We start from the raw sequence: 26,280 nt of genomic DNA on the forward strand, positions 1-26,280 counted from the left end.
ATAACATTTGAATAAATATGATTTCATACAATAAAATACATGTACCTGTACAAAGAACAAGTGGGGACATGACATCATCAGTTTGATCATTGAATATTCATGAAGACATGTACAGAACTGTTTCACCGAAACAAAGCAAAGTATTTAAAATGTCATAACTTTGTTATTCCTTATCCGATTTTGATAACATTTTCAGTGTTTTGTGTTTGTCTGATTTTTCTTTGTCTGTTCAAATCATATTATTTTCGACCTGGAGTACCCTTTTAAATCAGTTGTCAATCATTCTAGGTGGACAAAATTTGAATGAAATATACATGTACATTTCATATAACAAAATACAAAAGAATATGTGGGGATATGACATCATTCAGCTTTCTCATTGTATATTCATGAGGACATGCATAAATATTTTAACAAAATAAAGCAAAGCTACATGTATATACGTGTCATAATTTTCTCATTCCTTAAATCCGATTTTGATGAAATTTTTGTTGTTTTGTTAGTCTCATTCGTCTTTATCTGTTCAAACTATATTATTTCCAGGCTCCAGCCTGTAGTATTCCTTTATGTTTTTTGTAAGAGATGTGAAATGAAGATTGAAAGATATACTTTATACAGCCATATGATTCCAATTTTACAATTGTTTGCACAGTAAATTTTGTAAGACACCACATGGTTAACCCTAATTTAGCGCTTGGTTGCTATGCAATTATTTAGAAAGCCGTTGCTAGGGGCATAGATTAAGTGGTTTACAACTTGTAGAACTAACACTTTACCAAACAAAACAAGATCAGTATAGATTGGACAATGATACCATACAAGTCCTGATTAGGATGCACAATTGTGACTGAGTACAAAAATCAAAGGTATAGATAGTATTCAGTTCACAGATATTTTGGGTTTTTTTTCAATCCGTACAAACCACAAAGTATGTTTCAATTCATTTAACATTAATAATAATAATAGGCATTTGTATAACGCCATCTATCTAGAAACAATCTATTCCGAGGTGCATTCTTCTTAAATTACCCCAGCCTTTAGCATGAGGTACCTTTCAGCGCTCGTGCATTAAAGGAATTAATCCTGCTGGGTACCCATTCTCCTCACCTGGGTCGAGTGCAGCACAGTGTGGATAAATTTCTTGCTGAAGGAAAACACGCCATGGCTAGGATTTGAACCCATGACCCTCTGTTTGAAAGGGGAGAGCCAGAACCACTAGACCATGTGCCAAATATTTAAATGAGTTACTTTTTTCTTTGTTTATCTTGTGACTATTCTGGTTGATGGATCAACTTGGATGTACAGGTTACATACAAGTTTTGTATTCTTCCACACCACATGTCAATAGAATTTATAACAGAAAAGATTATATAATAAACATAACAAATCTCACCCAATTCACAAATTTACATGTACAGGTATGTACATACATGGAACATCAATATTCTATTCCTCTAATTTTCCAGATATTGCTCTGATTGTTTTTAAGTATAATTGTGCATTAAATGTAGTTTTTATTTTACTTTAATAGTAAAAAAATAGTGAAGAGGAACACTTTAATAATCTATCACTATCCTTTCATGTACTAACACCAGATAATTTTGTGAAGAAAATAATTATCAAAACACATTTTTATTGAAAATAACATGTATTCTACAAAGAGCAATGCCCTATGATCAATGTTCACTTCTCAGTACTTAGTTTTGTTTATCCTGTACTCTGAACTGAAAGAACAATTGGTAATGGCTTATAGGTACATTCATGTTGTATTATTTTTTTATTTAAGGAAATGTAATTCAGATACATTTTCAAACAATTCAAAACAACAAAAACAATACCAAATACCCCACATCAAAATAAAAATAAACCATACCCCCACAAACACACCCAGTACAGAAATATCCTCAAGAAAAAAATGTGCAAAATTGCAAATGTCTACAGAACTTCAGCAAATTCTTAAAAAGAGGAGGAAAAGGTGCTAAAAAATATATAATTTATAAAATAAATCTCAAAAGTAATTTCAATATGAAATCTCATCAGATAGACCATACACAGATTCATCTTTTATACATGGAAGATAAAATACAGTATTGTTCAATCAAAATGGTTATCAAAAAAGCTGTCAATAATCACCAACTTATCTTGCACAATTCTTGCTCTTCGCACCAAACAAACATGATAAACAAATTAAATAGGTCTATGTACTTTGTCCCAATATAACAAGTTTGATAGTAAAGAGCTTTAGTTGAAGAGGCTTTAAAAGTTTACATGTATGTACTCTTTGTAGTTTGATACTGAAACAGGAGAGTTTGTATTTGGGTCAGTTTTTATCTATCCATCTTTACAGTTATTTTAACTTAAATCCAAAAGTACTTACTTTCTTAATTTTTAAGATACATTGTAAAATTCAAGTTTTAAACATCTTTTTTCACAATGTATTTGCTTGAATATCAGCATAAAACCAAGGAGATAAAGTGCACAATGTTTACACCAGACACCATTGAATACACATTATGAAAGTGTGATCCCAAGAAAAGGGTGAAATTAATAATATTCAGAGAAATAACTCATTCACAAGTGCCCAAATACCAAGAATTTTATCATTAGCTTTGTCAATCACTTACATTATGATTTGATTCTGGAATATACTATTAAAAAAACAAAAGTGCTTGAAACCAATTTATTGAGCCCACTCTTATTATCTTATCATTCTAAAATATTGATTTTTTTTTAAAAAGACATTAATTGAACTGAACTTTAAAAATCATAGTTAATACATGTAGAAGCTACACAAAATATTTAATATCCAATTCAAATATCAATAATGGTTAATTTGTCTAAAGTTCAAAGATTAAAAAGTTTCATGACTACCATGTGCGTTTTCGAAACTAATGTAAAATCATTTATTCTGAAATAGAATGAACTACCTATTGCAGATTGTGTATAAAAAGGAAAATTGAATTTTCACTATCATCATCATCATCTTTATTATCATTACTATTATCATTAATAATATCATTATCATAATCAACTTTAAAAAGAAAGAAGAACTCACCTGGGAGAGATAGACACCTGTCATATTTCTGGGCGATTCCCTGGGCTGATGATAGGGTCTCCTGACCGGCAACGCACTGTAGGTCAGCATGGTGCTAGAGCTTGCAGGAGGGAGGTCTGCTTTGGGTTCAACACTCTTCATCATGGCAAATTGGCAATGCAGGGTTCAAGGCAGGTTTGAAAACCAACCAAAAGTCTGCTATCAATGATAGTCCAGGAGAAAATTTCAAAGAACAGAGACAGTTAGTTGTTGTAGACCATGCATCCTGAACTTGAAAGGCGTCCTTGTTGTTTTTGTTCAAAAGGCATCGTTTTCATATCCTCCAAGAGATAAAATATGTTGATTAAACTTAGAGAAATCCAATTTCAAAGACGCAACAGTCGATCATTCATGCTTGTTGCAGTGTCAAATCAAAACAGCTGATATTCAATCTTTGCCTTACACCTCTTCCTTTCCGCTGCAGCTCCCTTGGTGGATGAACTGAGCTGATTATCAATACCACGAGACAACTCGCGAGCGATGTCGATTCCTCTAAAGAAGATCTATGCCTCCGAGCATCTAATCTACATCAATGCACTGAAACTCCCTTTGTGCGTTCTTTTTTAATTTGTTTTTTCTCTTTCAGTATTCTCACTTCTTTTCCCCTTCAAGATGGTGCTCTGCTATTCAATACTTGTTTTATGCTTCAGGGTTGATTGCTGCGGTTGCAGGGAATCTCAGAGATTGTATTTTGGTGTCATATTTACAAACAAATTTACAATTTTTTTCTTCCTCTTCTATCCGTACAATATCATTGTGTATCCTGGGACCTGGATGAGAGAATGATAAGAGAAGACAGGAGAGGGATTGAAGTTGTTAACTATGTAGAGCCTTATAAAATACTGGTTAGATCTAACTTACAATATAAAGTCAGCATGATTTCATATTCAATTCAATCTTTGTTTAAGATAAAAACGCCATACAAAGTAACATTAAAACATGAGTTGACACAAAATCAATTGTGTGGCTTTTCATGAAGGCTATAAAAAAAAAAACCTGTGAGGCTGGATCGACAAAACATAGCAAACATAACGTTAATCAAAATAACATTATAAATAATCCACAAAATCTCTAATCAGTAATAAATTGTTATCATGAACAAACAAAAAATTGAAAATCAATGCCGGATCATAATTCAAGATAAAATCTTTTTCTCCAGCAGAATTTTAGATCATTATCAATGAAAACAAATTGATCAATAACTTGTTCAATATGAATTTGTATGAATAATATCTGAAATCATCTCATATTGAGTGGTTAAACACCACACACATACAACTGATAATATCTATTATGATTGTTTTATGTACAGTTATTGAAAATAAGTTCCTCCTGAAAACCCCCCTCCAAAGATTATTTGTATCAAACTTTATAGAAAAATATCCCGTGCAACCAAATTGTATTAAATTATTATTTTGGATTTTTATTTTGCTTTCCCAACAATAGTATTGAATGCAATGATCATTGTCACGAATTTACAAGATTGTGACAATCATCACATCAATCTTTCTCTGCTCATATGGGCATCAGTATTTATTTGGAAAGGATTATTTTCTGACCCCATACTTTGTTTAAAGCATTGAAAATGATACCTGTAACAGATAATTCTTTGGACAAGCTCTGCTTAGTGTCAGGCAAAAGTCATGACAGGGAAAAATAGATGAATTTTAAGGCAATTTACTAAGGCAAATGGTTTTTTGATTTCTCATGAAAACTGACACCCGTATGATTTTAAGTAGCATGTTTTCAACAAGTTTCCCTATTGTCATCCTATGTCAATATTGTTATTATTCATAACATTTCAAAGTGAATTCTAAAGATATTGGAAATTATTTTTATTTTCATTTTTTTTGCTTGCAAATTAAACAAAGCTTGTATCTCATATTTTCCTTCTCTCCCTCCCATCTTCCTTACTCCTTTCCTTGCACTTTAAAATGTTTCGTATAAAAATATTGTATTATCATTTTAATATATTATTTGCTCCATCCCAAGACAGGAAAAAGGGAGAGTACATTTTTTGAAACAAAGATCATATTTTTTTAGACCATCTACAAGTACATAACACAATTGATAATTAAAAAAATATATATATGTAACAGAGATGTATGTAAAATGTAATCAAAGTGCATTGATTGATAAGAGCTTATTTACAGTACATTTAAATTTTGAAATCCTCAGGAAGACTAAATTTAACTGTACTCATATAATTTCCAGGGGGGGGGGGTCATTACGAGACAGATTGGGCAATTGCTTCCTGGTATTTACCCCCCCCCTTTCCTTACAATATTGATATGAAAGAAAATGAAAGCAAATCAAACAATTTAATTTCCCATTATCCAGGTTAGTCCGTACATGTATATCACAATGACCTTCGCTTCATAATCACTTTCAAACAACCTTGTAGTTCTAATCACTTTAGTGCAGAAGTAATCAACTGAAATGGAGTTCTATACAGGGCTCTGCTACACGAAGATTAGCGATTGTCGGGCTCACATTTACAATCGCCGTACACAATAACCATTGAAATTTACTGTAGAAATGAGTACCACGATCAATCGCTAAGCCTCGTGTTACCGGGCCAAGATATAGTTCTGATGTCCTTCATGGCAGGGATAAAGTTTGCAAATTTATATAAAATAGACTTCTAGAACACAAGGTTTGAAGATAGACAGAGTGGGGGAGAAAGAAAGAAAGAGAGGGGAAGAGAAGAGGAAGGAAAGGGTAAAAGGGGAGGATGGATGTGATAGAGGTAGAATAGGAGATAAAGTAAACGAAGCATACGTGTACATGATGTAGATAATTATGATTCTGAATTGGATACACACAAAGGGGTGTACATATATAGTAGCTGATGAAGAAAGATGGATCACTGAAAGATTCTCAACATTGGGTGTGAATGAAAAGTTAACATACTGTATTATCAGAGTCCTTGCAATATACATGTAACAGTGGCTGATACCATGTTAAACACATTTTCAATAAATTACCTGCAAACACATTTTATTCATCCGTTAAAGTAAACAAAATAATTGTTTATGAAATGTGATATCTCATGAAATCTTATGAAAATTGATTTTAAAGCTAGCTAAAGAATTCTATTTGTTTATCATATATTTCACGAATATCCCCCATACAGCCCATCATAATTGGAAAGACCCTTTAGTGCAAAGTGCTTTTGACTTTAATTCAAAGAAATCAATTTAACTTTTTAAATATATATCCCCCATGGCGCTTTCTTTCTCTCTTTATCCAAGTAATCTTGTCTTTTCATCTACCTTTGCTTTGGCCTGCTCTTATAAATTGAAGGTCAAGTTCACCCCAGACAAATGTTGATTTGAATCAATAGAGAAAAATAAAACAAGAATAAGGCTGAATATTTCATTAAAAATCGCATGTAAAATAAGAAAGTTATGACATTTTGAAGTTTCGTGAAATTTTAAAATGTCATAACTTTCCTATTTTACATTCGATTTTGATGAAACTTTCAGTGTTACGCTTGTTAGATTTGTCACTTTTCATTCATATCAACTTTTTGTTGGGGTGGACTTGGCCTTTAAAGAGGGGGAAAATCATAGATATCAATGTACGAAAAATTAATTTTAAAAATGCAAATCATATACATGTACTTTGCACTTCTGGATTGTCAAGTTTAGCAGCAGAGGAACTTCAGGAATCAGGTTACTTAGAATTAGATCTCTACCGAAGACAAAGTTCTGAAGTGAAACAAGCTACAAAGTGAAACAAGACTGAGACAGAAAGGACTGCACTTGCATTAAGCAAAGGACAGGCTATATAAAATCAAAAGTCCATGGCCAAGCCAAAAAAAAAAAAAAAATTGAAGAGAAAATAAAAATCTGTGATTTGTGAATGTGAAGAAAATACAAATCCAAACTAGAACCAGTCTAATGTTGTTATATTATAATGTAGCCTAACGACGCATAGAGTATCATAGACTCAAATTTCTACAATGGGATAAAATACTGGTCAAGAAATCTGGCATTATTCAGACAAAGTCTCCTTCCTTGAACTTGTCACTGGGCCTGGGCCGCAAGAGCCAAGAACGGTACACTCCACTTCTCCAACGGGCCCGTGCGTGGCAAGGGCGGCGCCGAGGTAGCGAGGTGCACCGGCCAGATGACACCTGCACCGAATGAGTTTCGAGGAAGGAGTCACACATTTCTATTAAAGTTTTAATCAAAACGATGTAGGCCTAAGTTAAATTACTTTTACGAAATATATGCTTCTCATAAACATAAGTCTATAATTTGCTTTTCATTTTATCATTACAACTAGTACAAATCCAATGCTAAAATTCAATAATAAAAAGTTTCAAAAGTTTGTTGCTTACCCCATCGTCGAGTCGGAGAGAGAGCTAAGTCGGCCGTGTTTATGTGGTTTCTCACGTGTACAGTAATTGAGAAGATATATATGTAGAGGTCTATGCATAGCGCACTCACTAGGGGTCGGAAATTAGGTGTGTTGTCAATGAAGCATGACGTCATAGCAACGCCAAGCTGCCTTTGGCACTTCGGCCGCTGAAGCGTGGCTTTGTAAACAACTATTAATCAATATTCCAAATCAACAATTGAAAACATTTCTAACTCGGGCATAAGTTATTTTCCTCCGCTCTTTTCTTGGTATTACATAAAGAAATAAAAATGAAGGAGATTCAATCATATATGTATTGTATAAATATCTTAGTTAACATATTTCTTTATCTTTCTTTTTTATGTCACATCTGATGCATACATAGACCCTTGGTATCCGGCTCAGGGGCCGGGACGCCGAACGCTTTGAAGGGGGGGGGGGGGGGGTGTTCCTGAGGATAACCATGCAAAAAATCACAATCACAGGTGTAAACAATTTTGGTAAACAAGTAAGCCCTAACACCCCCCCCCTTATTCCATGGGCCCCTGGGGATACTCCATAATGATAATCTACACCACTCTCCTACAAACATAGGTTCTACTCTGTTAATGATGCCATTTCCTTTGAATTCATTTTCTTGATACATGTATAAACGTTTATTCTTATAAATAGCCCCATTATCATAGTCTGGGTAGGGGTGCAAATAAGGCAGGGTAAAAAAAATTGTGTCCACTTATTCATCCCTATCCTTTGATGGTAAAACCTGAAGGTTTTGGAGTGTATCATACCACTAAAAACAACCCCCCCCCTTTTTTTTTTTTGTTGTTGCTTTATTGCTACTCTCCCTTATATAGAAATGCCCCTTCTCTACAATGACCTATTACATACCATGATGTAGGTAAAAATGCTAATTTTCACTTGCTGAGCCACTATGCTCACATCTATATAGGAGTACACCTTAGCTGAGAAATTGTATAGTATAATGTTTCGGTTGGGGGTGGTAAAATAAAGTTCATTGATAAAACTAGTCTTTTTTTCCTTTGCCCAATCTCTATATGCTCCCTACACAAGCACCCCTTTGGTGGAATGTCTTATATTTTGTGTTGGGAATTTTAAATACTAAATTTCCCAGATATATACAATATTTTTTAGCTAAACCACTGCACTTCTTGCAGACAAGAGCCCCATCACCTGAATATCATATTGTATATGTTTGTAATGCAAGATGTTAAGTTTCATTGGCATTCAGGTATTACCCGATCTCTTCGGTCAAAACTATCTACCCCCTCTCTACCTCTTCAACATATAATAATCCGCTTTTATGTATAGCACTTAATACATCGGAACAATGTCTCTAAGCGCTTTACAAATATATGACCACCCCCGGTCATTGGATCCTGACATGCCCACACACAATGCATGCACTTTCTCCACTCCCCCCAAAAAAACATCGCCAATGTACCCAACAATTTGAGTAAACACTTTATATTGATGCACAGATGTTATATTGAAATAGTATGTCAGAGGCAAGATTTGCAAAATTACAATATGAACATGTGAACTCAACTTGTCAAAACCTATGTAATGAGAAGAAGAGTTTCTCTTTCAGTTAAGTTAATATTGAAAATTTGTATTCTTAAACCAAATTTGCTAATGTAGAAAGAACCTTGCCCAGCGACTTATTGTTGTATCGATGCAGATAGCAACAGCTACATGTATGTCGAACAGAAACAGAACACAAGAAAACAGTGTTTTATGGCAGAACTTGTCTTCTTTTAATTAGAAAGAAATTTGATTAAAGCAATAATCTTGTATATACAACTGATTGAGATGACAGAACAATAATAGTTACTTTTTTCAGCTATTCACACATAAGATATATTCATATATATATTTGTTAAGTAAATATCGACAAAGAAATGGATGGTTAAATTCATATGCCACAATCATGGTATTGCATTCTCATAACAATGAATGGTGTAAAATGCAATACAATTACAAAAGCAAAGAGCCACCCCCTATGGCCACATTGTATACACCTGTTACAAAAGTACTTGTAAGAGTTTGAAATTCATAATTATCTTCTCTTTTTTTTCAGATTTGACAAATCCTACTTTAGTTTTTGGACAAAGATGATGCAACATTGAGCGTTCTACAGCACTGTTTTGTTACTATTACTTATTTGAATTGTGTTCACAGCTTATTATCTCTTTTTTTCATTTTTTCTTTCTTTTTTTAATTTTTACTAATCCTGAGATTAGGGTTTTTCTAGTAGGGTTTTTCTTTTTAATTAGCAAATGGTAGTCTTGGCCCAATAATATAAAGCTTAGCAATTGATCATGGGGACTATTTTTTTATTGATTATACACAATAATCAATCATGAAAATGAGCCACACAATCAATCAATAAGATTTATGATACAGGTCCCTGGCTTTCAGAAAACTTGTTATAATAACAAATTTGCAATACATTAACAGTATAGAGCTACAGAAATCATTCAATTTGATTGGCTGATGGTTAACTTTAACAGAAATATTTATCATTATAATAAGTCTTTAGAATTCCCAGGGGTGGGAGTGGTCACAAATAAAAAGATCTGAAAAAATCTGAAGAGTGTTGAAAAAGTCTGAAATAGAAAGAGCTCCCATACTTTTTGTACAGAGGAAGGCCAAAAATAAGCTGAAATTAAGCTGAAAATCAAAACAAAAAAATCTGAAATCAGATAAAAATCTGAACTCTCACACCCCTTAATTCCATAGAGTGAAGACTAGAGAGATGTATTATGTATGTTGTATATTTCATTCCAAACATGACACCAAGGAAAAAAAGGGAACTGGTGCGAGAGAAAAAAACAAAACAAAAATAGATATATGAACAAATAAATGGTTTTTAATATTGTTTGGAAGAGATTTCATCGAGAAAACAAAAAAAATCTTCCCAGTGTGTGTGAAACATTATGGCTAGTAGATTTCACCTTCTTGCAACGAAGATCTACAATCTTGTGAAATTCTAAAAAGCTGTAGAAAAGGTGTGATAATTGAAATACGAATCATCTCAAATCAATTGAATGCTACTAGTATAAAAAATGACTCCCATTATTATGGTATGGTGATGTGTATAGGTAACGTTGTGCCATTGTACATGCCGCATTTACAAGATATTTACACTCGAGCATGTACAAAGCACTAGAAGGCTGATGGGTTTAAACATCTCATTATATGAATATTCAAATAGATTTGACACTTCTTTTCATAAACACACACCTGGGTCCCATTTCACAAAACTTGCTATAAGAATATATTGGCAAAAACAGTTAAAAGCTACTGAAATCCTCCAATCTAATTGGCGGATAGAAAATTTGTAATAGAAGTTGTGCATTTGTTATTATAACAAGTCTTTATGAAAAAGGACCCTGGTGTATAAAATAATTTTTTTTTTCCATATCTCTTGCAACAAAAATAAAGACATACATCTATAAATTACCATTAGGGGAATGTTTCATGAAACAAATAGTCAGTGACTTGCAATGTTTTTCACCGGTATTTGCTCTATAAGCAAATGAGATGCAAGGATTTCAGTAGCTTATAACAATAGTCATTGAGAATCACAAACGATTTGTTTCATGAAATGCTCTCCCAGGTGGAATTTTAGGAAGGGCTTGCTAAGCTAGAGAGGGTATCATTTTATCACTTCGAATAGGAAGCAAAGTAATGAGAAAATATGAATATGCAAATAATTGAAGAATGAATATGTGCAAATTAACCAAAATTCCCCCAAAAAGAAGACTGAATTGCAATTTAACTGTAATCATAAAATGTGTGAATGTGTTTGATAAAAAACAAGTGCCTGCACAAAATCAATATTTCTAAGTACGCTGGCATACTCTGAAGTATATTGCTTAATACCATTTCCAACAGTTATTAATCTGGAGGAATTCTGTAATTAGATTTAAGAAAATTTGATTTATGCAAGTTTTAAGCCACCATTGCAATAACCACATCTTGTTCAAGTTAATGCAGCATTCTGAACACACTATGAAATTACAATGCCCATTTTGTAAAAGAACAGACCTAATAGTTAGTGTTTCCTTCCTATAAAATCATTTAGGCATAGATAAATCTATTTGTGCACCAAAAGCCTTCATGTATGTTTATTATTTCATTTGTCGGTACTATTTGGGGTTTTGTTTAGCCGGTACCATTACCCATATCAGATCCTAACTTCAAAATGAAAAAAACAAAACTGTTCATCATCATAATGAAATAGTGTAGGCCTTGTCTTACAAAAGAGTTGCGATTGACGAACTATGGAAAGCCAGCAACGCAAACATTTAAAGTGCTTTTGTCTGTTAAAGACGTTTTCTGAATATGTGTGAAGGTGTGCATCACTGTCTTGACAATCTAGTGTGCTCTTCTTAATTTACAAATGGACACTGCCCCAATATCCTGTATGAAAATCTATGACATTGATGGATTTCTAAGTCGAGGTTGATTAGATCAATCGCAACATTTTGAGAGGGGGCCCTACAATCATTCATATGTATAATAATTTTGAAGTAAAACGATATCTAATAAGGCAAATTGCAGCAAGTTATGAGAAGTGCACATCACTTCTGTTTATATATTTAGACTTGAAATTTAAAAAAACCCAGCATATCGGATAACCAAAATTATGCACATATTGAACTAAATACCCATTGATGCGTACTTGTGGGAGAGTATTGTATATGTGATTGATTTTTTTTTAACAATATGGTGCCCTGTAAAATAAGATACAATCAATCTTACAATTGATATCAATCATATATTTCTGAAAAACCCATAAAGGAGTTACAGTTTGTGAAATTGGTCGTATTTATAAATCTTCCTGTCCCTAAAAGAGAATTTAGAAATGTGTACCCAATAAACTTATCTTGGAGCACAACAAAACAGATTGACACATAAAACAAAATCTTAAAAATAACTATAAGGGAAGAGGTTGGTCTGAGACATGAGGGAACGGATGGAAAAAAAACCGACAAAATAACAAGTCTTTGGTGAAATATTATATATGCAAGTGCTTAGAACGAAAAATTGTCAAAGTGGATAAAGTAAGAACGCAAACCATTTGGCAGTGTCATACTCTAAAAAGATCAAATCATCAACATTTACTACATATGAAAATGCTCTGCTGGTTAAAATGTGATATATCATAAAATTCAAAAATTGACAGTACTTTCATCAAAACAGTAATATACATTTTAAATTAATCATTACATTTCATGTAGACAAAGAGACTTTCAAAATGGTAATCTACACTATTTCAAAGTTCTGGATACATAAAACTAGTGTGTGAATCGCAATGTCATACAAAAGTCAATGCCATGCAATTCAAAGGAAATAATTAAATTAGTTCAAGGAATTCTAATTTCAAAGTTCTGGATACATAAAACTAGTGTGTGAATCGCAATGTCATACAAAAGTCAATGCCATGCAATTCAAAGGAAATAATTAAATTAGTTCAAGGAATTCTACCATATAAATGGAAACAACACATGTTTGCACCGACAAAATTCCAATGATTACTGATGCAAAAATATACAAATATTGCATTTAAGAAATTATAAAAATTAGTAAACAGTGAAAAGAGAAAACGGGAGGTTACTTCATACACATCTTGATAATAGAGAGCTATAACTCTTTACTAAAGAGGCATAGACAAATATGTAAGTTTTCCAGGGATAAATTCATACAATTTTAGAAGATAAAGAAAAGGATTTGTAATAGTACAGAAAAGATGGGTATGAAGAAGAATTGAAGGCAATTTGTGTTTAAAACAAGTCGATAAACATGAAAAAAATCTTGAACATATTACCATATCTCCCCCACCCTTCCCCTTCCTATATAGAATTTTGTACAGGAATTATTAATCAAATGCTAGATAAGGAATATCAGTGTTTCTCACTTCAGTATTTTGTCATTAAATATTCTAATGGTCATTTTTACAAATAGTGTATAATGGACAAAAGGGATTTTGAAAAGATATTAAACATTGTGTGGACACATTTCTGGTGCACTTAATGGAAGACATTTAACAAACTGAATTAAAATCTTGTAAGAAAAAAATCACAAGGGCCGTGTTTTGTATTGCCCAATAGAAACTCCCATTTCAAAGGACAATAACAATTTTCTTGTGAAAAATGCATAGATAGGACTAATAAAGCAATCGATATGTAAACAAAGTAGGAAAGTATTTTCAGAAATCATTATTATAAAATGGAAGGCAAAGATGAATCAATATATTTAAAACAAATCACTTTAATTTTTTTTCTTTTCTCTTAGAAAAATTGAGAATAAATCTTACAATTAGGGGTTAAAATTTACTGTCAACAAATGAATATTTACCCCATGAATAAAGGCAGATATTCAGGACTTGTTTACATGTGATTATGAGTTCCTTATTTTTTTTTTTTGCTCGTGACAATTGTGATATTTTTCACATTTCTGTCTAACCTTAATCTACAGATTATCATAAAATGGACTGCTCAGTTATCAGCTTAATTGATTCATCTGCTTTCAATCAGATTACTTATTAGAATAAAAACAATTATAATAAATAAATCAATTTTAAAGTTTCAGGTGTGAATATACCATGGGAGATAGGTTTACAAATAAAACACTAATCGGGGGTATTAATAAAATATCACCCACAAGGTATCTTTTGAATTATACATGTCAGAGGAGTAGCAGAATGCGTTTGGGCTGTTTCAATGGTAACAAACAATGGGTAATTAAATGCCCTGGCAAAATAAAATGGGATGTGTTTATATGTTTCATAAGATAGTCATATGGTCCTTGGTATTTATCTCAAAATCATGACTGGTAAGAGAACAAGTCATTAGCAAATTGCCTGTTAGCTATTAAAAATAAGTGACTGGTCACATGATAGATATCCGCCAATCATTTAATCAGGATCCCTATCATCATGTTATAATCAATACTATTGCCTACAAAGGGTAAACATTCATACAATCACACAGGAAATTGACTCGAGTCACCACCATTGGTGGATGGAGACATAATACAAATGGGAAATTAACAAATGTATTCAACAATTACAAATTTATTCTCATGTATGTACTGTTGTTCTATCCAAAAGCAAAAAAAGTTGCTTCATGCAGCAAAACATACTTATTTCCAACATCTTGCATAGAGCAGTACTTCCATATTGGAGAAAGAAAACTATACATGGTTCGGCTTGCCGATATTCACTGAAGTAATTCATCTTGCAAAATATACAGATTTTATTTGTCAAACTTCAATATTCAATACCTCGAAACTCGCTGGCAATGCTGCTTATGGCAACTAGACGTCTAGGAATTTTAGACTTTGTCATGAGCAGCAATACCAGTGAGTATGGCATATATTTGTCTAGTTTATACAGAGAAAAGTCAAAAAGATTTTTTTTTTGTGGAGGACGTTATCCTGAATTTCTGATCATTAAAGTTAAAATTCGATATTTCTATATTTTCTTTCTTTAAACCCCGGTACTTGTATTCATGCAAAAAAAAAGAAACAACACAAAGGACAGCTTTAGGTTTTAATCATCAACATAAACTCTCAATTGGGATGTGACTATTAAATCTTTCTCATTATCAAGTAATATCATATGTGTGAGTAGTTGACTTTCTTCAGAAAAGGGTCAATTGCCTTTTATTTATATATATGAATATGAAATTTTCAGACAACAGAATCATTGTAGATCCATTTCAATGTGAGAAAGGATGAAATGTGTCAACAGCATGAGACCCTTTTATAACCAAATGCCTTCATGTAAATATATGTCACATAATACATTTACTACAGAAAAGATAATGAGGGTACATATTTGACAATATTTTCTCTCTTATTCACCCTGCGGTTTTCTAAGGTTTGCAAAACAGTATCTGTTATCAATTCATGTAGCCAGTCAGTCAACCTTAATTCTTAACACAATTTGTAAAGTCGGTAAATGTTGCAGGAAATTCTTGGGCTTTCAACAAAAACCTCACAATGATGAAATGATATAATGATTAGAAGGGGGTGATATATCTTGAACACCAAATAGTTCTGTAAACCAGCATTCTCCGGGCCAGGGCATATGTGAATTCCTTCAGGGGCACAGGAGGGGTGTCAGCTAGCACTGTCTAGCTGCAAAATGATACATCCTCCATTCTCACACACAGTGGCTACAAGGACAAACAATTCATCCTTCTTTCCTTTCTTCCATAACCATGACGATGTCCTTCCTTGATGACATCCATCCCTGATGTCGTCCATCCGTATCATCCCCTGCGACAGAACCATCTCCTGGTAGGCACAAGATGCATCACGTCATCAGACCTCCACGAGGGCAGCAGAACGTCCAAAGAAAAAAATGTTCACGTCGTCTACTTGACTGCCTTTTGGAGGTACACAATCGCAAATGTGGCAGGAACTTATTCTCATCAACTTGCCAACCTAGCGGAGGTACACTAACCATATGTGGCAGGGACTGACCACAACATATTCGCACGCCCTGTGGTCACATGAACTTGCCCAACAAGTGGACGTACACAAAAGCAGATGTGGCAGAAACTGTCCACATCATATTTGCATGTGTTTACACCATTAATGTACCTGCCTAGCAGATGTACACACTGATGCAGATGTGGCAGGAGCTGTTCACATCATGTTCGCGTGTCCTGTGAGTAGGTATATATTGCAGGGAGCGGTAGGGTCTGTTAAGGGATGGCTCTTGAGTACGGTGAGCTTCTCGTGACCTAGTAACGTGAACAATTTGCTCTTGTCACAGATCTCTTGGGTCACCTGAAAGAAAAACGAACAAAGGATTCAAAACAATTACAATATGTTTAAAACTTTATCTTCGCCTTTTGTTAGCTGGGTTAGAAGTGAGAAACATGTCTATCAAGACCAACAAGGGCAACAAGAAAAGTGGTCTTTATGGGATTGCAGTCACTCTTTACGGACAGGTTCTTACAATACATCTTTTAATGGGTGATAAGAATCAAAGGAAATCAAATGTGCGGTCTTCATAGACAGGTGCTCCTTCTGTACAGGCAGTTGCTAAAGCAGGTTTGGACTGTAGATCATGTTTTCATCATCTTCAGCATTTAAAGGTCAAGCCCACCCCAGAAAAATGCTGAGTTGAATAAATAGATAAAAATCAAACTAGCATAGTGCTGACATTTCATCAAAATCGGATGTAAAATAAGAAAGTTATGACATTCTAAAGTTTCGCTTATTTTTCACAAAACAGTGATATGCACAAGTAGGTGAGTCAGTCGATGATGTCCATCACTCACTATTTCTTTTGGTTTTTATTGTTTGAATTATGCATTATTTCATTTTTTTATAGATTTGACAATAAAGACCAACTTGACTGAACCATATAGTATTAAACAATGCTATTTCCACATGTTCAGGGAGGAATTAATCGTTGTATCACTTGACAATGAGAAAATGAGAATATTTCATATTTCATATAATAAAATACAAAAGAAATAGTGAGAGGATGACATCATAGTCTCCTCATTTGCATACCAGCCAGGATGTGCATAAACTGTTTTGTGAAATTAAGTGAAACTTTAACATGTCATAACTTTCTTATTTTACATCAGATTTTGATGAAATTTTCAGTGTTTGTTGGATTTTTCTCTTTTTATTCAAATCAACTTTTTTGTTGGGATGGACTTGTCGTTTAAAGTCTGTTTTCCCACTTTGTGGGGCTGGGCTGTTCAATTCCTTGATGGCTCTCTACCATGCTGTGATTTCATTTGGGTTAATGTGGGTGATGTTTAACACTTTTCTGACTTCTCTGATAGTTCCCCACATCTTGCACGATCTCCGACAAGGATTTCCTCCAGCAAAACATAGAAATTTAATATTCTCTTGAGCCAAGTGGCAGTGGCGGACCGTGACCCGGAGGAGACAATGGTTGGAGGGGCACTGTATTGTTTGTGAACAATGCTGTGCCCCTCAAATGCTTTGTCTCCTCCGGGTCAATGTCCGCCACTGGCCAGTGGGTCTGTTTTCTTCTTGCCTCACAAGTGACGACCATACCATCTCAACCTATTCCTTCTCATCACCTGTCCTATCCGTACCAGGCACATGGACTGTAGGAGGTCTATGTTGTATTGTACTGTATCATGAAACATGGACTTTACACTAGTGTGGCAGGGAAAGTTACGAATAGGGAAGTGGCTCAGGCTTTATCGGGATGCCTTTTAAGTTCTCACAGAGATAATTACACGACCTTTGACCTCACCTCATTTGACCTGAAGCTCCTTCCCTGCATGCCATGCCGGTGGAATGCCAGCACACTGTCTTGTAGTACTACGAGTTTGTCCACAGCAAAGTCAAAGTGGAGTTCTGTCAGGAGTTTCTTGCTGTTCCTTGGCCTGCCATTGAGGTTAACAACCTTCACTTCACCTTCAGTGGTATGGAAGAGAACAGAGATAAGATCACGGTAAAGTGGGCATATCTTATATCAAATATTCCTAATATTTTGTCATTTTGGTTTTCAAGAACTAAACTTTTTAATTTATTCAATCTTATAATCAGTAGATAAGAACATCGAGAAGATCATGGTAAAGTCAGTACAACTTTTATCAAATAATCATAATTTTTTGTCATTATAGCTCTAAAAAATCAGGTTATTCTTGAATTATAAACATTCTTATGATTACTTATCACTATTTACTCTTTTTTATTTTTTGATACGTGCATAAGAAATTTACAACAATTAATCATTACGGCTCCCTGTTAGCAAGCCATCATGTATATTATTACATTTTTATTGATAAGGATGCGAGTCCAAATCTGAAAGCCTGAATAAAACATAAAATAACCTACATAAATTTACCATTGCACTTCCCTCATCCCCCTTGACATAACCAAAAATAACTACTCCAACCTCTAAATGCACAACACTGAAGAAATCATATTTCAAAATGGTAAAATATCTGCACTCTTCCCTTTCAACTATATACCGGTAATTTGATTTTTTTAAAGTACAAAATGGTATGCAGTCCGACCTCTCTTATCCGGCCTCCCCTTATCCGGATCTTTCTATTATCCGAACGCACACTTGCCAAGATTTTTTTTCCAAACTAGTACGTGGGGAAATTAGGTTTAAATCTACAATCAAAATTCCTATGCAAACTCACTTTGATTGAATACATTTCCCAATATAGTCTACCAACAGCCACATTATTTTTTATGAAAATATCTTACCCCAATCACCGAAACAACTTAGACAGGATAATTTTCTAGTAAATCAGGGCTCAGCGCAACCATTTTATCACGCTCTTTTTTTGTTGGTCGGGGTCAGAAAAAACAACATGTCCGCTAGCTAGCGCTAGGCCTCGATACAGACAGCGCCATCTATCACGTTTGAGCCTACAGTCTAACAATGGCTGACTTTGCGAAGCTGCGATGCCCGCCAGGATGATCCAATTTTCAAACTTAGTTTCATTGAGTCATTCTCTTTCTTTTGAGTTATGCTCGATGTATTCCTCAATCGTTTCAGCAGGAAAATTATCCAAGAGTTTTTGCAACCAATCGATTTGATTCCCGTAAAAAAAAATGTCTATAATATGCACTGACACTGCAGTGAATACTGTCTGTGCATGCCCACTACAATAGATTACATGTTGCTACCGCCATTGGGGAGTCGCAGCTGCATGTATTCAATATTAGGTCTCCCAGATCTGGATAAATCCCTTATCCGGATTGGTGCTGGTCCCAACGTGTATGGATAAGAGAGGTCGGACTGTAACTATAGAGTAACAGAAAAAGTAATATAATAGTATGTAGCCTTACTAAATAATAACTGCAGAAATAAACAGGATGGTGTTTCACAAAGAGTTAAGTGTGACTTGAAGTCATACTTAAGTGTGACTTAAGTCATACTTAAGCATTAATATGCACATGATGTCTAACACACCGTCTCAATGGTCAATACACACTTAGCATGATCTGACCAATGCAGTGATGCCAATGAATCACTCGCAACTGGGAATTTAAGCACTACTTGTAGTCACACTTATATGTTTGTGAAACACCCCCCTGATCTTAAACTCATATCATACATAAGATATATATGAGATGTAAAACAAAATGCAAACAAAAAAGGGGCAAGCTCCTTGATAACATGCACTGTTAGACAATAGACCTTTCTTGTGTTACTGCTGTTGCTGCTGTAAAAGCTGACATCTTCATTTTCCAATGATATACAGGATACTTGTGTATTGGTTAGTTACCTTGTTTTTCCAGTATTATTTGCTAATTTATGGGTGGTGAATTCCTACAAAACTTAAAATAGCAAAAGTAATTCCAGTGTATAAGAAAGGAGACAATCGAAATATATTGAATTACAGACCTATTTCTATTCTACCAATATTCTCAAAGATATTAGAAAAGATTGTATTTACACGTGTTAATGATTTTCTTGATAAAAATGCAATTTTAAGTTCATGTCAATATGGATTTAGGAAAAATAGATCAACTGAAATGGCATTAATTGATTTGCATAATTATTTGATTTCCTGTATTGCAGAAAAAAATCACACAATAGGAGTATTTTTAGATTTAAGCAAGGCTTTCGACACAATTGATCATAGTATAATGCTTTATAAACTGAAAAATTATGGATTTCGTGGTCTTATTTTGAACTGGTTTGAGAATTATTTAACAAACAGAAGTCAAATGGTATTTTTTAATGATGTTAATTCAAGATCAATGAAAATTCTATGTGGAGTACCACAAGGCTCAATTCTAGGTCCGCTTCTTTTTCTACTATATATAAATGATCTCTCCAACTGTTCATCTCTTCTCAAATTTGTACTTTTTGCCGATGATACAAATATTTTGATTAGTCACCATAATATTATAAATTTACAGCTTATGCTTCGAAGTGAAATGATAAATGTATCTAAATGGTTTAATTCAAATAAGCTATCTATAAATGTAGAAAAATCTGTATACATGTATTTCAACAACTCTAAAAATAATAGTCATGTGGATAATCTGCTAGTTCAGATCAATGGACTTGATATAAACCATGTTACTTCTACCAAGTTTTTAGGCGTGATCATTGATCAAAATTTGACTTGGGATAGCCAAATTCTTGCCGTAACTAAAAGGACTTCAAAAAATATTGGTATCATCGGCAAACTACGTTTTCTCTTACCTAGGAATATTCTTATTTTGTTGTATAATACACTTGTCTTGCCTTATTTAAGTTATGGAAACATTGTCTGGGGAAATACATATCCATCAAAGTTAGACAAACTTCTAAAACTACAAAAGAGAGTAGTTAGATACTGTACTTTATCTGATTTTCATGCCCACTCTAAACCTTTGTTTCTCAAATTGAATGTTCTTGATATATATAAGCTTAATAAATTTCTAATAGGATTAATCCTCTTCAGACATGTAAACACATCTTTACCTGAAAATATTCAATTATTGTTATCATTCAATAATGAGATCCATAATTACAATACTCGTCATAAAGAGAAATTTCATATATTCAGATGGACTAAAACATTTGTCTCATTTACTTTTAAACATACTGCACCCCTTATTTGGAACGCACTTCCTCAAGAGATACGTCAAACTAGTAATTTCAATGGTTATAAAAGGAAATTAAAGTCATATCTATTAAAGTTAACACATACCTAATCCCTATCTATATACTTTTTCATACGATAATAATTCAACTTTTCACTCCCTCTTCACTTTACTTTATGTTTATTTTGTAAAATTTCTTATTTTTGTATTGTTTTTTTTAATTATTTACCTTAAACTATCCATTGCAACAATGTTTACTTCCAGTTTGGGACACAGCCTTGACAAGTTCAAGTCCCTTTTTGAACTTTTGCAGTGACCCATTTCCATTTGATTTTTTTCTGTATATGTGAAATCAATACCATTTCTGTGTTTGTATAAATTGTATTGTATCCAAATGTAAATCTTGTAAATTTGTATGTAAATCTTGTAAATTTGTAAATTTGTATGTATGAATTGTATCTTTTTATCGAATGGAATGAATAAATCTTGAATCTTGAATCTTGAATTCCTTTTTTTAATTTTTTTTTTTTTAAGAAAACTAGTTCTGAAGATGTTTAATCTTCAAATATGTGAAGTTAATGTATTGTATGCTATTAGAGTTGGTTTCATAGTTTGAATTAATGAACAGTCCTTACATAAAAAAGGACTTTAAAAAAAAATTGAAAATACTGTTTTCATTCAATTCATCATATATTTGTGATTCGGCCTTTTACAAAAATGAATAGTTCAAATTATCTGAACATCAATGGAGTATATCTAGCTGCAGTCATCATTAAATTTACTTCTTATTTTTAAGAAAAATTAATTTTAAAAAAATACCAAGGATATGATTAGAAGAGAATAGCATCCTGTTTTGGGGGAAAAAAATTTTTCCTTAAAAATGGCTGACTGACCCACTGATCCGAAGCAACTGGCCCAGCTAACTCTCCAAAATGGCCACCAGGTATTTTGTTTTTTCAATCATTAGTTAGACTTTTGAATCATGAAAAATAAATCATGAAAATTACATCTTTTCGGGGTCTAATCCCCTCCCCCCCCAAAAAAAATGAATGAAAAAAGGGGGTGGCCTTCAAAAAGGTAGTGAAGGGTTACTCCAAACGTGCATTCTTTTAATACGGCCTACTTTGTGCATAACTGTATGGGTCTACCTACTGTGAAGGAAATGATATGTGTTATAAATGACTGCTTTCATTTTGTTAGAAGCAAAGTTGATTTACAAAGAAGAAAAAAACAGAAACAGCAAAATATTACATGAATAAATGAAGTTGCAATATGTAAAACCTCAATGTTTGACATAGGTAATGCAAAATTGGGATATGGACGGGGTCTAGCATGATTTATAACATCATCTATAGAAATCATCTGTTCTTACAGCAAAATACATAAGGGGAGAATTTCATCAACTCTATTTTATTTTTTTCAACCACCTGTCAGATCTGATATCTTTCCTCGATTCTGATTGGCTGAGAAGTACTGTTACTACGGTAACTGTCAGATAAAACATGACTTAATAAAATGTGTGACAAGTCCTTTCATAAAACACTCCCGTGCTATGATGATGGTAACAGGCTGAATGGGGTTAGTCGATGTGTGGAATATGATATACAGAATGATGAATTGTGGATTAAATAAAACATGCATGGTATTGGTAGATGTATTATATGAAGGTCTTGGCCCGGGTCTTGGTCCAATGCAGGGAGGTGGATAAGGATGGCATCAGCATTTACAGTTATGTACACATGGGAGAACCCTTTCCTCAGTCATGCAGCATGGCCTATACTCCTTTAGAAGGGAAAGTTTTATTTTCAAGATTCTATTCCAATAGCAAAAACAAGGACTCGTGTGTCTCCACATAAAAATCTTGCTCAAGATTTATAATGAGATAATTCTGATCATTTTGATAAAAGAAACTAGAAGTTTGAAACACTAATTTCACAGTGATGAGAATTTTCTTTTTCAAATTTACAATCATTAAATTTTTGCAGCTTTGATTTTCAGGGGATAGACTAGACTAGAACATCTGTTTGATTAATTTCACTACCCTATATATTTGTACATTTCCAGTACAAGCTAAAGCTTTTAAATTCATATAAAAATCATCATCATCATCTACTCATATCTGTGTATGCATATTTTCCACCTTTTTTTAGAAAAATCTAAAAGAATCAAACTTTGAATGACAAAATTTCAAAGATAAATGTTCAAAGTAGGAGGAGAATTGAAAGAGTTGCATATAGACACTTTACATGATATGGTATCAAGGTATGGAAAGGAGTCTCCAATGCAACCTTATGCAGCAATAATAATATCATGCAAAAATCATAAATGATAATGGCATGAATGTTTGCGAGGAAAATGGCAGCAGTGTCTGAGTGCATAGGTCTGCTGCCGAAGGAGTGTATGATACCGCGGAGCTTGGCCGATGCATGCTCACTGTCGAAGCAGACCAGGACCGTGTCTCGCTCGATCTGGGACACGCAGACGACGTCGAGGAGTTTCTCCGTCGGAGGGTGTTCCACAAACCAGCTGCTCGTTGAGTTCAGGTTCACCACATCGAACGTCAGGTGCGACCTGTCCACCCTGAAATGACAAAGGTGAAAATGACAAATTATGTGGACAATAACAGGGGAGTGTTTCACGAAGCATACAATCAGTGATTTTAACTGACAAAGTCGCTCTGAGCCATTCAGATGAAAGGATTTTGGTAGCTTATAACAAGTCAGTGATAAATTGTTTGACGAAATGATCCCCAGATATACTTCCATATCTAGATAGTTAATACCCTTCAGTAAGTGCATCAATTCTTACTTTTGCAGTTCTTACAATTTATCTCATTAACCTTTATGTGAAAGAGCATAACAGTCAATCAATGAGGCAGAGAGCAGTTGACAAAAAAATAAATCTTGACTGACATCTCTCACATATGAATTGATATCTAACCAACATGAAAAATATCAGAAAAAAAAACATCATTTCCAAAGACAGATTAAATATTGTATCAAGATATTTGTCTTAAACAAATTGGTAGTTGTAACACATTACAAACTAAGCAAGAATACTATTCCCATCACCCAAACACTAGATACCGTATGTGTGATTCCATAAAGTATGTGTGTCCAACCTGTTATATGAGGGTTGTTCCTGAAAAGATTTTCTTTTGTTTCTTAGTTCGTATGAAGTTTTGCATACTCTCAAATGATCATGACTTGGGCAGCTCATGAAGCGAGGTAAGATTGTAGTAAAATGAGGGTTGGACATACAAAAATGTTGATATTTCTGTGAAATTACCGTTATGGTGTATTTGACCTACTTACCCCCTTGCTACCCCGACACACACAATAGGAAATTCAGCATCTGGTTTGATGAGCATTTCAAAGACCTTGATCTCTGGAGGCAGTGGACATTCAAACACCTAAATAAAAACATTCAATAATAAAACGATACAATAATCTTATACAGCACTTATTCAGTTATGTACAAAGAACTTCACAACATTACTACTCAACATTGTTTAAATCATTTGTAATACTTTTTGACAAGTATTATTTATCAATGAAATGATTAAACAAATATATTTTTTAAAATCAGCCAACAGCAAGGCTGCATTGAGTCATTATGGTTACACATTTTTTTCTTTGATACCTGTAAGGATGTACATGTAGTCATAAATGTCAATAAATGTCATAAATGTCAATAAATGTCATAAATGTCAATAAACGTCATAAATGTCAATAAATGTCATAAATGTCAATAAACGTCATAAATGTCAATAAATGTCATAAATGTCAATAAATGTCAATAAATGTCAATAACTGTCAATAATGTCATAAATGTCAATAAATGTCATAAATGTCAATAAAAGTCATAAATGTCAATAAATGTAAATAAATTAACATAAATGTCAATATCAAGTATTTATCAAACTTTTCAGAACCTTGGGCAGTGTCATTATTGATATTTGACTATTTCAACACTTCTCTGAATTACATAGTATGCAAGAGGCTTAATTGAACTTGATCATATAAAGGACAGCACCCACCTTGACTTGTAAGAATTTGTTCATAGGTTCATACCACTGGAGTAATACCACACCTGTAGGTAGAGCTCCACATAAGTACTTATGACTATTGTATGGATTCCTCACTGTATAAAGGAAACAGATATACATGAATAGAGAGACAGACAGAGACAGATAAAGAGACAGACAGAGAGAGAGAGAGAGAGAGAGAAGAGGAAGGATGATACGAAGGAAGAACATAAACATTAAACAAGTAACTAAGTATCACTTTCACTGGTTTTTACTGGTCACCATGTATCACTTTCATTTCAAACAAAATGATTATCATATGCCGGTTTTATAAATCGATTCGCAACCTTAAAAAAAATGTATCACCTGCCAATTATGTTGAGATAGGTACATATGATCCTTCTGTAATACCACATGTGTGGACCTGTCCATGAGGGTGGTGGGGTCAAAGGTCTTATCTTGAATACAACTTTTAATAGAGATATGTTCTATTCATAATATGAAAATGAACTGAAGACTGATTAAAACTAACTGCTAACATCATAAAATAAAGTCTTGACATTGACCAAATATATTTTTGCTCACAGTCAACGTGACAGTTAGGATATTATCATTTCTTTTCAAAAGAAAAGGAAAATGGGGCCTAACTTCACCACACAATGTAGTACATTTGTTTTAGCATGAATTTATTAGTATGAACTAAGAATAATCTTATCGAATCTCCCCAAACCCGACTTTTTACAATTATGGAGCCTCTGGACTTACCAACACAACACTTTGTACAGCCTTTTGTGTCAGGTACTTTGTGACTTAGTGCAAACTTCCTAGGTACTAGTTTGTCTGGTATTCTCTGTAGCTTCTCACCGAACCTGCTTGGCATGTGAAACCTATGGGGGTTCTTGTCCACCAGCGCAACCAGGTTGTGTTGGTAGATACTGGGGTTCTTGCCTGCAGCAGAAAAGTATGATCGAGTAGGGTAAGAGATAAGGGCCACATTTCACGGAGCATGCTGTCACTGGCAAGTTAGAAGTTGTGGAAGTGTTGTGGTGTAGGGATTCGGACTCTCGCATCGTATTCAGAGAGTTGGATGTTCAAATTCCACTGTGGCCTGGTGTCCTTTGGCAAGACATCATTCCACACTTTGTCACTCTCCACCCAGGTGTTAAATGGGTACAATGCCAAATCCTGCAAAGTATGC

General features: G+C 33.8%; 2 protein-coding genes across 9 annotated transcripts in view; both read right to left on the bottom strand.

Moving 5' to 3' along the window:
• LOC129264455 (uncharacterized) overlaps positions 1-7,514 on the bottom strand; it is a 32,812-nt gene extending 25,298 nt beyond the window's left edge. For 2 of the 4 annotated variants that reach the window (XM_064102630.1, XM_064102628.1), the window contains exons 1-3: positions 7,443-7,514; positions 3,056-3,864; positions 2,625-2,648 (exon numbers count right to left, since the gene is read on the bottom strand). In XM_064102630.1, coding sequence (XP_063958700.1) covers positions 2,625-2,648; positions 3,056-3,199 — 168 coding nt within the window. In that variant the 5' untranslated portion in view covers positions 3,200-3,864; positions 7,443-7,514. The remainder of the gene's footprint in view (positions 1-2,624; positions 2,649-3,055; positions 3,865-7,442) is intronic. The other 2 variants (XM_064102631.1, XM_064102629.1) reach the window with 1 other exon arrangement.
• A 6,381-nt stretch (positions 7,515-13,895) lies between these two features.
• The window catches only part of LOC129264456 (mitogen-activated protein kinase kinase kinase kinase 3-like), a 57,733-nt gene continuing 45,348 nt past the window's right edge, over positions 13,896-26,280 (bottom strand). For 2 of the 5 annotated variants that reach the window (XM_064102634.1, XM_054902337.2), the window contains 6 exons: positions 25,848-26,030; positions 25,095-25,198; positions 24,370-24,467; positions 23,490-23,635; positions 17,748-17,911; positions 13,896-16,288 (listed from right to left, as the gene is read on the bottom strand). In XM_064102634.1, coding sequence (XP_063958704.1) covers positions 16,145-16,288; positions 17,748-17,911; positions 23,490-23,635; positions 24,370-24,467; positions 25,095-25,198; positions 25,848-26,030 — 839 coding nt within the window. In that variant the 3' untranslated portion in view covers positions 13,896-16,144. Of the gene's footprint in view, positions 16,289-17,747; positions 17,915-23,462; positions 23,636-24,369; positions 24,468-25,094; positions 25,199-25,847; positions 26,031-26,280 lie in introns of all 5 variants that reach the window. The other 3 variants (XM_064102633.1, XM_054902335.2, XM_054902336.2) reach the window with 2 other exon arrangements.

This window comes from Lytechinus pictus, chromosome 7, assembly GCF_037042905.1.
Source record: "Lytechinus pictus isolate F3 Inbred chromosome 7, Lp3.0, whole genome shotgun sequence".
In the NCBI taxonomy this organism is placed as follows: Eukaryota; Metazoa; Echinodermata; class Echinoidea; order Temnopleuroida; family Toxopneustidae; genus Lytechinus; species Lytechinus pictus.